A 12,200-nucleotide genomic window follows, 5' to 3' on the forward strand; every position below is an offset into this window, starting at 1 on the left:
TCACGTCCATTCTTCTAGTTAAAATGAGTAGCAATTTTCTACTATTGAGAGAAAGATGATAGAAAAGTGCCTCACAGTGCCTGCACTGGTTTTGTAAGATGTTAAATTAGATATAGTTTGCTGTTGGGGTTATTTCTGGGAAGATGGAGCAGGGTCTGTTTTCCTATTGTGTGTCAGTGGAAAAGGAACAATATCTGCATCGAATTCTATTAAAGCCTAATCTTGATTCCAGTTGTCTCCCAAACACCTGCATAATAGCTGGGATGTAAATTAAGGGCTAAGAAAAGCTAACACAAAGTAATGTGGTGCAGATGAAGAATATATCTGAATGCACTGCAGGAGTAATGAAGTCTTCACATTTTACTATTTGGTGTTGCTTGGCCCTCTTCGGCATACTTTTTCATCTGCTCTCGACGGGATGCATCCATTTGTAGGGCAATTTTAAAACTCCCAGATGCTGCAGTTACCATTAAGGAAGAAATCTACCAAAGTATTCCTGTCAAAAAGTGCTTTTTTTCTAGTGACATATTGCACCATAAAGCCTATCATCAGTGCTTCTCTTCTTCCATACTTGACAGTTTGAGCTCAGTCAGAGCCATAAACCTAGTTTGTTATACATGAACCTCATCAAAGTAACAAAGGACTACCAAACAGCTGTTGAAACCTGACTGTTTTTTCCCTGAAATGGTACCATTACTTACAAATAGAAAATAAACCAATGCTTCTTCTGTCACGTCAAGTATAAAGTAGACTAAACAGTGTCTTTAGGAGTTCTGTAGGTGTATTAATATGAATGGAGATATTATGTAGTTTAAATGCTTTATGTATCATAATATTCAGTGGTGTGCTGTTAATAACCGCAGTCACATCTGGTGCCGCAGCTTTATTACTAGTAACACAGCACTCTCCTCTGTGAGTAACTGCCATTCCTACCGCTCCACAGCTACTTTTGTCATCTGTTGCATTAACACTGTCTTCGTTTTCATGAGCTTGTTTAATGTTTGATGCTTTTTTATAAAAGGCTTAATGGTTCAATTACATATTTACAGTTACAGCTACATATACTTTATTCTTAGACTCAATGGCTTTGCACGAATAACAGTTCAAAATTATTCTCATTGATGCTTGCTCAGGTTCTCGGTGCAGCCCCTCAGTTTATCCATTGTTTAGAACGAACCTTTTTAGCTGCTTTCCCTTTAGCTGAACTTTCTTCTGATTGGCTCCCCGATGTAAACAGATGATCTAATGGTATGTGTGTGGTGCCTTTGATGATCCCACCTCGAGCTCTCTGAGACGACCAAATCTATTCTAATTTACATCATACAGATTCAAAAGTTAAAAGCTAAAAACTGAATTTTTAGAGCAGCCTGATGCCCGAGCTTTTGGGCTTTAGAAACTACTTAAACACTGGCTGACCTCATTACTAAACGTTTCCCATGTGTAGCATAATCATCCAGCCTTCTCATAGTATTTTGTGTGTGTGTGCTTGCTGCCTGTATGTTGAGTGTTTTTTACAAGACAAGGACACGGGCAATTCGTTTCATTTTTTATGTATATCATACCAAATCACAAAAACAGTTGCCTCAAAGCCCTTTATATCGTAAGGTAAAAACTCTACAATATTACCAAGAAAACAGAGAATATCCTAATAATCATATAACCCTGTATGGGCAAGCACTATGGCAACAGTGAGAAAGAAAAACTCCCTTTTAACAGCAAGAAACCCCCAGCAAAACCAGACTCAGGAACAGGCAGCCATCTGCCTCAACAAGCTGGGGTGAGTGGATGAAGACAGGACAAAGACAGGCTCTGGGTGATACAGTACTATAAATAAAAGGGGGTTGTTTCAAATCAGTTCAATTCAGTTTTAGATAATAGTGCCAGATCACAGCAACAGTCACCTCATCCTACAATAATACAGAGCAAACCCAGCAGTCAAACAACCACCTTTGAGCAAACACTTGGCGACAGTGGGAAGGAAAAAAGGTCGATGCTAGTATACTGGAGAAGAGAGTCAACCCATTAGTTGAAACTCAGATTCAGGGGAAACAATGCTGTTGTCGTCCTGACTGTGGATCTTTGGCTGGACCGTTCCTTACAGGCAGGAGTAAAGTCATTTGAAAAGGACTCAGAGTAGAGCTGCTACTCCTCCACATGGATAGGAGCCAGCTGGTTCAGGCATGATGCCAACTGGGCACCTCTGGGTGAGGTGTTCTGGGCATGTCCTACTGGGAAGAGGCCTGGGATGGACCCCAGATAAGCTGTTTGATGTGAAAGGGAGGCTTAGGCTGCTGCGTCTGTGACCTAGTACCAGATAAGTTGCTAAAGATGGATGGATGGATATTTAAGGATCAAAATCATTTGCCATATCAAATTAAAAATAAGTTCATGAGGTTTTAAAAGAAGGTTTTCTGAGAAAAAAGAGGGAATTTCCAATTTTTATATGTTCAAATACCTGAAATTCACTAAAGAATTGAAATATTCTACTACCATATCCGGTCTAAAATAAAAAATAATATAATATCTTAAGCCCTGGGCCAAGCATTTCAGCACCAATTAGAAGTAAAGTAACAATCATCCGCTCGTGAAATATTTTCCAGATGCTGCAACCGCTTTCTTAAATTTTACTTTTATACCCAGACTGTCACTGTCTCAATTTGTGCAAGGTCATTTCAAATGAAAAGTCGCAACATCAAATAACCCAAACATTTTGGTCAACCATAAATAGCTGCAGCAAAAAGAAGAAGAAAAAAAACAATTAGTCTGTCAGGAGTCAAAATGATTCAAGAAGCAGTCTGAAAATATCACATCTCTGTCACCCAAGAGTCAGTAATGAGGAAGATGATATTGCCCAGACCAGAGCGCTCAAAAAGGTGTTGCTAGTTACATAGGTCAGCTTCATGATTTCTCTTTCCTCTGTGTCACTTTCTGCCATTGACCAAAACCAACTGCCAGTGTCAAGCTATGTTCCTGCCAATTACCGCTCCAGTTTAAGAGAGTATTGTTTGACATAATGAAAGGGATGTTTCGCCTAGCTTGCCAGGTGGTAATTGTTGATCTCAAAATTACTGTCTGGATGCCCAAAAATGGGAGAGCAGGACAAATTGTGCTTTTTATTGTTGTCTTTGTCTCTCACAATCATGGCTGGTTTTGTATGACTCAGCGACATGTGGTTTGGGTGACATGAGAGAATCTTGATAATTAAACACATGGTCTATAAGACAGACCCTTTGAAGATTATAGGGATTCGCATAACAGCAGCCAAATGGTTTCCATCTTTGTAACATGTGGGTGAAATAAAACTCACTTTGAACTGTCGAATGAAAGACAAAGATGGCAAAAGCACTAAAGTGGAAAGAGAATGTGTGACAAATAACTCAGAAAAGTCTTCTTCTATTTCTGCAGGATGAACCAGGCTCCCACCAGTGGTTTTGAGGAGGATGTGGGCAGCAGGACAACTCATCACGTCATGTATCCAGAAAGTGCCATAGACCTGGACAATATTACTAGTCTGGTGCTGATCCCTTTCAAGACTCTGGATCTGCAGTGGATTATTAGTGCTCTGACCACTGGCACTATTAAACAGTAAGTGAACATTAAAGCTGCGCTCATCTATAATTCCACATTCAAAATGGATTAAATATTGATGCATAATGTGAAAGACTGTCAGTGAAGAACCCACAGAGAGTTGTAACATAATGTCATTCTTCTCACTAATCTTATATTATGGGCAGCAACTTGTTTAAATTCACCCGCTCTCATCTTTACTGTTTCCACCTGTAGGCGGTGGACAGGCTCCATCTGTTCACCACCAAATTGCTGCCAAATTTAACAGCAACATATTCACTATTTAGCAGCTAAAGAGTTCTTTTTTTTCCTGAGAAATCCTATGTTTTTCAGTGAACTCCAAATCAATGGAGAAATGGCGCTTTGAACCTTCTGCATGCCTAAAGCTGGGCATATATACGGCTATACGGCTCGAAGCTTTGATACGACCTGAGTGCTCACACTATGCGTCCAAATTTGCGTTTAAATATTATATAACTAATATATAACACAAAATCTGTCTCTCTCTCCCTCTCTGTCTTTCACTCACACAGACACACACACACGTACCACCATCAACTTTGCTAAATTGCTAATGAAGAACATAATTGAGCAGCAATGTCCATCCAGCTCTTTTCTCGGTTGTTGCAGTCGTGATAGTTTTGTGAGGCCACATCGAAAAGGTTTGCCAAAGTTCTACAAGTTGGGCCTCCACCGCTTGTGTCCAGATCACACGCTGCACTGCCATTCTGCTCTGTCTCTGTCATTTCTATTTCTGTGTTTGTGCATGCGCAGTGTGAGAGGTTGCGTTAAATCGACTCGTGGCACTGCTTCAGCAGTGCAATACCCTCACAGGAGGCGACCAGGATTTCAAACAGGTTTGATTTTCTCGTGGCCACACGATTGCTGATTGGGAGCTGGCGGCGAGGTGTTAATTGCTTCGCATTATCCCATGTATACTACATGATGCATGACACACGATTAAGGCGAAACTCGTGCCGATCCCCAAAATGGTTGCATAAGTGAAAAATCATCCCAAAATGGGCCAAAAATCGCACAGTGTATGCCCATCTTAAATGGGTAGTTTGTTGTTAACAAGGTCTAAAGTGACTGTTGCATTGCCCACAACTGACCTTGAACATGTCACTAGCCTATTGCAGATGAACTCAAAGATAATAAAAAAGGCCAGTTGATGCTTATCCAGAATTTAGAGCTGTAACAGTAGATGTCACAGGTTTTCCAGAATGGATACATAAATGTTTAGTCAGTATGAGCTCATTAGAAGGTTTTGTTATTTTAGCTTTAAAGAAATGTATTAAACAAAATGTATTAAATTGTGGAATCATTTAACATATCATATTTTTATGTATAACTATATTGACACTTAAAATTGATCAATAAAAATAACTTAAGTCAGAATTTTTAGGTCCAAAAATAGATTTAGCCAGACCTGCAGCAGCCAGTTTTTATGCAGGAAAAATATTTTGTTCTTTTGAACTGTATTAATTCTAGACCGACCATAATGTATTTATAAGAAGTTAATTACAGTAAAGCATAAACACAGATCACAGGTAATTTTTTTATATATAATTAGCACAAAAGTGTGTCAAAAATCCGGAGCCAAAATGATAATCTTTCTCTGGCCGATCACTTTTGGAATCTCGCTTTTTAGTCTATTAAAAAGTAACAACACTCAAAAAAGAACCTCTGGGAAAAAACAGAGTTTGCTGCAAAACTGATTGTTGACAAAAAGAGCAGGGTCATTAGTCAAAGAATCAAAAGTGTCCCCAGAATGTTTCCCATAAGCACATGCTCCAACAGTGAAAAGAGACTCTTCTGGGCCCTCACTTATATACAGGATGGGCCATTTATATGGATACACCGTAATAACATGGGAATGGTTGGTGATATTAAAGTCCTGTTTGCGGCACATTAATATATGTGAGGGGGCAAACTCCTCAAGATGGGTGGTGACCATGGTGGCCATTTAGAAGTCGGCCATCTTGGATACAACTTTTGTTTTTTTTAATAGGAAGAGGGCCATGTGACACCATCCATCCAGCCATCCATTCGCTTCCGCTTATCTATTTTCAGGGTCGCGGGGGGCGCTGGAGCCTATCCCAGCTGTCATAGGGCAAGAGGCGGGGTACACCCTGGACAGGTCGGCAGTCTCTCGCAGGGCCAACACACAGGGACAGACAACCTTTCGCACTCACATTCACTCGAACATTCACACCTAGTGGCAATTTGGATTGACCAATAAACCTATCCCCACAAGCTGCATGTCTTTGGACGGTGGGAGGAAGCCGGAGTACCCGGAGGGAACCCACGCAAACATGGGGAGAACATGCAAACTCCACACAGAAAGATGTGATGGTAGAATTGAACTCAGGACCTTCTTGCTGTGCGGCAACAGTGCTAACCACCGTGCCACCGTGCTGCCATGTGACACATCAAACTTACACACATCAAACTTATTGGTAATGTCACAAGAAAAACAATGGTGTGCTTGGTTTCAACATAACTTTATTCTTTCATGAGTTATTTACAAGTTTCTGAACACTTATAAACTGTGTTCAATGTGCTGCCCATTGTGTTGGATTGTCAATGCAACCCTACTTCTCCCTCTCTTCACACACTGATAGCAACACCGCAGGAAAAATGCCAGCACAGGCATCCAGTATCCGTAGTTTCAGGTGCTGCACATCTCGTATCTTCACACTATAGACAATTGGCTTCAGATGACCCCAAAGATAAAAGTCTAAGGGGGTCAGATCGGGAGACCTTGGGGGCCATTCAACTGGCCCACAACAACCAATCCACTTTCCAGGAAACTGTTCATCTAGGAATGCTCGGACCTGGCACCCATAATGTGGTGGTGCACCATCTTGCTGGAAAAACTCAGGGAACGTGCTGGCTTCAGTACATAAAGAGGGAATCACATCATCATGTAGCAATTTCAAATATCCATTGGCCTTGAGGTTTCCATTAATGAAGAATGGACCCACTATCATTGTACCCCATATACCACACCAAACCATCACTTCTGTTGGTCCAACAGTCTTGGAGGGATCCATCCAATGTGGGTTAGTGTCAGACCTATAGCGGTGGTTTTGTTTGTTAACTTCACCATTCACATAACAGTTTGCCTCATCACTGAACAAAATCTTCTGTGTGAACTGAGGGTCCTGTTCCAATTTTTGTTTTGCCCATTCTGCAAATTCTATGCGCCGATCTGGGTCATCCTCGTTAAGATGCTGCAGTAGCTGGAGTTTATCCGCCGAAGGGATGTTCGACTAATGCCACTCTCCAGTGACATGCGGCGAGTGCTACGCTGTGGGCTCTTGCTGAATGAAGCTAGGACAGCCACTGATGTTTCTTGATTAGTGACAGTTTTCTTGCATCAACATTTTGGCAAATCCAACACTGAACCAGTTTCACGAAACTTAGCAAGCAATTTGCTAACTGTAGCATGGGAGATGGGTGGTCTCGTAGGGTGTCTTGCATTGAAATCTGCTGCAATGGCCCGGTTACTGCGTTCACCAGATATCAAAACAATTTCGATCCGCTCCTCACGTGTTAACCTCTTCGACATGTTAATGGCTGTGAACAAAGAGAAACTTGTAAATAACTCATGAAAGAATAAAGTTATATTGAAACCAAGCACACCATTGTTTTTCTTGTGACATTACCAATAAGTTTGATGTGTCACATGGCCCTCTTCCTATTGAAAAAACAAAAGTTGTATCCAAGATGGCCGACTTCTAAATGGCCACCATGGTCACCACCCATCTTGAGGAGTTTGCCCCCTCACATATACTAATGTGCCACAAACAGGACTTTAATATCACCAACCATTCCCATTTTATTATGGTGTATCCATATAAATGGCCCACCCTGTAGAGCAAAGAGCCACCGACTCTTGTCTTTGTTATTTAAAGTAAAAATCATGTCATGTATCACAAGCATACACAATATACAAGGATTGATATGCTGGCTACACCATGAATCGTCACTCATATGGCAAACATATCAGGCACAGCTTGACCTTTCCAGCATGCCTGCTACACAACACATCCCATCTACTCCCACTGTGTTCTGCCTGCTGACTGTATGACAGCATACTGTGGCAGTGCCAGCATGTAAGCATAGCCATGAGGTCAAATAGAGTTTAATTCTCAATAGTTACACAGAGTTCAGTTAGTCTATTTTTATTGTGTAACTAGACAATAAAAATGTTTTTCCACACAGGTTTCATGTAGCATAGATCATCCGAGAAGCTTCTTCAGTTCTAAGGTCAAATGGTGGGGACCTTAGAACTGAAGAAGCTTCTCGGATGAGAGGCGAAACGTCTTCAAACAACTTAAAGAAGTCCAGACACTTTTCTTTGCAATCTCCTTTGACTACGATGACCTGGATGACTGAGAACCTTCACAGACATTCTCTTTTATTCCGAGTTGGATGTGATTTGCTTCATTTACCATCTCATTTGTCACTGGAATCAGCTCAAACATTTTCACTAGCATGGAAATGTAAAAGCCCCAAATGCATAATCAGGCATACTTCATGTGCAGCATTCCCAGATTCATTTACATCCTTCAAATACCAGATTGTCACAGCAATCAGACTTGCTCAATATTGCTGTTTGTCACATAGCCATAACAAGGATAATCACTCACTTTGAAATTTTCCAGTAAATTTCACCTTCAGTTGTTTCACCCCCAGTGAACCATAATCATTAGCTTGATTACTGGACATCCAGGGAAAAAAATGAAGTCACCGCCAATTAATGCCACTGCCAATAACTCAATCACGCCAGCATGTTAGATGGTGCAAGTAGCCAAACAAATATTGCCCATAAATATGCAGTTGTCTTCCAACTCTGCCAAAGCAATCATTCTGCATCATTAAATTTCACTTTGCTGAGAGTAATGTCAGCATTAACCCAACAGCCAGTAGATCTTAAGTGGGAGATATGAGTTATTATCAGTTATTTATATTGTTTTACATTTTCTAAGCTTGTTAAATTAAATGGGGCTTTGAAAGGACAGAACTAGTTAAATGGACATATGGCTTTCTGTTTCTGGATAGGAACAAACCTTGCTGTACACGCACAAAAAATAAAATCTGACAAATCTGCATAACAGCCTGTAGTTAAATAAAAGAACCAGAAGGGCCTGAAAACAAGTTGTCATGTGCAGTACTGTGAAAAACTAAGGACACTTCTATAGCTTGTAGAACCATCTTTGATGCAGGAATTTTCTGTATGACTGTCGGTCACTCACGTCATTGCTTTGACCCACTCTTATTTACAAGGTTGCTTTAGTTCATTGAGATTCGCAGGTATTGTTTATGCAAACTAGGGCTGGGTATCGTCACTGATTTCTAGAATCGTTTCGATTCCGATTCACAAGGTCCCGAATCAATTCGATCTATGATTCGATTCAAGTCGATTTGAATCGGGGAAATTTTGCCTCAGACAGTCAGAAATATTATAATTCAGATCATGCATCAGTACATGTCCATATTTTTATATCTATAAAAATAAAGCTGACGCTTGCGAGACTTTATCAAAGGTGTAAGCATCACAGCAGATGCCTGTGTCAAAGTAACTGAGGATAAAACACAAAAAAACACGAAGGTGATTTTCCTGGCCTGGGATTCAAAAAAAAAATATTCTGTAGTAGATCAACAACGAAAGAAAACCATTAATCAACATCTGAACATTACCTGATGCTGCTGAAGTGAAGCAGAGCAAAGTTACAGAGGTAGTTTTTAGTTTTTTGCCAAATATCATGCTGTGCGTGATAGCTAGACATCGCCACGTTGATCTCATTAGTGGAAAGGACATTGTTTAAAGAGGGTTTTTTTTAAGGTTTCTTTAGATGCAACTCTATAAAGCTGTTGTGCCACTTTGTGGAACGATTACTAGTGGAAGACCTAGCATTACCAAGAGAAAGCTAACCACAAAAGATTAAGCAAATTGGAGGCGTTTTGTGTCTGCAAAAAAGAGCTCTAATTAGATTGCAGTGCAAATAATTGCATAAATTGTAATTTATTTTTATTTATTTTTTTAAATTATTTGATTTATTAAAATCAGTTCGGTAATATATATATATTCCTGGAAGGATTTTATAAATTTTATTTCTACAGAAGAAAGTTGAAAGTGGGGAGTTTATTCAACAACATTGTTATAAGACCATGAACCAATGAATCTGTATTATATTGAAGCTGTAAAAAATTTTAATTGGTATATGCTGAGTTTTAAGTATAACTAATAATCTGATATGCATAGAAATCTGTTGGGTCCATGAAAAACTGTTTTTTAAGGCTTGAAAAGTCGATTCCCACCTTCATAGTGGTCGCAGCAGATGGCTGGCCGTCCCTGAGCATGAGGTCTCTTCCTGTTAAAAGGGAGTTTTTCCTTCCCAATGTCACCAAGTGCTTGTTCAAAGGAAGCTGTTTGATTGCTGGGGTTTTCTCAGTATTGTTCTAGGGTCTCTCATTTTGCACTAGATGAATTAAATTGAATTAAATTGAATTTGCTTTGCGTATGTGAATCTTAAATAGGATCTGTGAGACTCTCCTTTCTCTCACAATAGAGTCCTGTCTTTCACTTTAGTGACTATATTGTTGTAGGACAGCCATGTCTCCTAATGCACGTTTATGGAGGCTGCAGGTCTGTCCGCAACTAAAATATTTAGGAATTTTCAGACAAATATCAAATGGATGCATATTTATTTCCCACAGGCTCCTCTTGACTGGGTCTTTGCCCCCACTGTGCCCACTTGAATTCCTGGAAACACTTTTCTCTGTACCATCTTCTTTCTTTAAATGAGACACACTTAGGGTTTTTCTGACAGCTAGGATGGGTGACTAAAATGTAAGCACAATTACTTTGCAAAGGCCAAGAGTTTGTGTTATCCTATTCGAAAAGAATGTATGTTATTCCTATTTTTTTTTTTACCATTTAATAAGTTTAACAAATTTATACTATGTTCAAGTAGAAGAAACCTCTATTAACAATTGAGTGTAAACATTTTTTCTTTCTTCACTTTGCTGCATTTTCTTTTGGTTCTTTATGAAGAATAAATCTGAGGGTTTCCAAAAAAATCTCTCCTGAAAAATACCCTACATGCTGCCTCTGAGGCCACAACCTTGATTAACCTTTTTTCTAATTAAACATCTTTATCTTTATTGTAGTTTGCCATGTATTTAGTTTTCATTTGAGCCTAGTAGTTTATCATGCAGTGTGTGAACATATGCACAAGCAGAGTGTGGAATTCCCATGGAGTGTAAATTAAGTTTATTAGCTTCTTTATTTAGGAAAGTAGAGAGTCCCATTTTTTGCATGTGTCTCTGTTTCCATTTGTGATGCGCTACAATCCACACAGCCTAAATGCAGCCACCTCACAGCACTGCACACACACCTCTATTTAAAAATCATGTGTTGTCACTAACAGCTCTGATGTGGGGAACGATGCAAAAAAAGAGGCTGACGGTGAGCATTAGTCACTGTAATGACTGCAAACTCTGTTCATGAGGTTTTAATTACTTTGCCTGATACAGGTGAGGAGGGACACTGGGCATTCATTTTTATACATCATCAGTGGCATTTCATTACAAACATGTAACCTGCCAGATGGTGTTCAGCAGAACATTTCAGGGGATGCTTTAGAGCTGGGGTATCAAACTCATTTTACATTATGGGCCCCATACAGCCCACTTTGATCTCAAGTGGGCTGCACCAGCTAAAGTCCCTTTTCTGTCAGTATAGAGAAGTTTATTTGTACATTTAATCATGAAGATTAATATTTTCTTAATATAAGGAAAATACATGCAAAAGTATGTTTCTGTAATACATGATTTGGGCTTAAATTATTAGAAGTGAATGTGTAAAATTACAGAAGCAGTTCTGGTAACTCCAGACTGTCCTGTAAGTATAAAACTGAAAGTTTATATTTTTTAACAAATTTTGTTTCAACGATTGTAAAAACTCTGTTTATCTATTAATTACTCACTTTGTTATAGTAGGACTGCTATGGTCATGAGAGAAGTCTTTATTAGTAAGAAGAGATTTAAAATTTATGAAAATAAAGTTAGAAATCCAAAATTTATGCCATCCTTCACATTCTCCAAAGCACTCCAGCTAGCTGGGTTGGAGTCTTTGTTGGGCCAATTCTGGCCCCAGGGCCTTATGTTTGACAACCCTGCTTTAGACAATTCAATGGTCTAAACTCCTGTAATTTTTCTTGTCTTACAGCACATATTTACCTGTGATGTCCAGGATAAAGGCAAATAAAGATAAGGTGAGTTATGACTTTATTACAGCATCAGTAGGCGCCGTTGTTTCAAGAGGAAAATGGGTAAATGACTTTTAAAGAGGGTTCACTGTTGGAGATTCACTTAAAAACAAACCGCTCACCTGGATAGTGTTTTAATAGAAACAGCTGCACTGAAGCCAACTGAGTTATTCTTATGCATCAGTGTGATATAAAAGGAAAAACAGAAGAGCAATTCTCCCTCAGCCAAGTGAGAATCTCAATGACGACGTGATCAGACTGCCAGTAAGAACATGCTTGAAGGCCAGATGAGTCATCCTTCACCAAGTTCTCAACAAGTAGATGAGTGCATGGGTGAACATGTAAGAGTAA

At 39.5% G+C, this 12,200-nt stretch overlaps 1 protein-coding gene across 5 annotated transcripts in view; it reads left to right on the forward strand.

Annotated features, from left to right (window-relative positions):
• The window catches only part of LOC113015435 (CMP-N-acetylneuraminate-beta-galactosamide-alpha-2,3-sialyltransferase 1-like), a 94,143-nt gene that overhangs the window by 71,287 nt on the left and 10,656 nt on the right, over positions 1 to 12,200 (forward strand). For all 5 annotated transcript variants that reach the window (XM_026157476.1, XM_026157479.1, XM_026157478.1 and 2 more), the window contains 2 exons: positions 3,406 to 3,585; positions 11,810 to 11,855. In XM_026157476.1, coding sequence (XP_026013261.1) covers positions 3,406 to 3,585; positions 11,810 to 11,855 — 226 coding nt within the window. The remainder of the gene's footprint in view (positions 1 to 3,405; positions 3,586 to 11,809; positions 11,856 to 12,200) is intronic.

This window comes from Astatotilapia calliptera, chromosome 22, assembly GCF_900246225.1.
Source record: "Astatotilapia calliptera chromosome 22, fAstCal1.2, whole genome shotgun sequence".
In the NCBI taxonomy this organism is placed as follows: Eukaryota; Metazoa; Chordata; class Actinopteri; order Cichliformes; family Cichlidae; genus Astatotilapia; species Astatotilapia calliptera.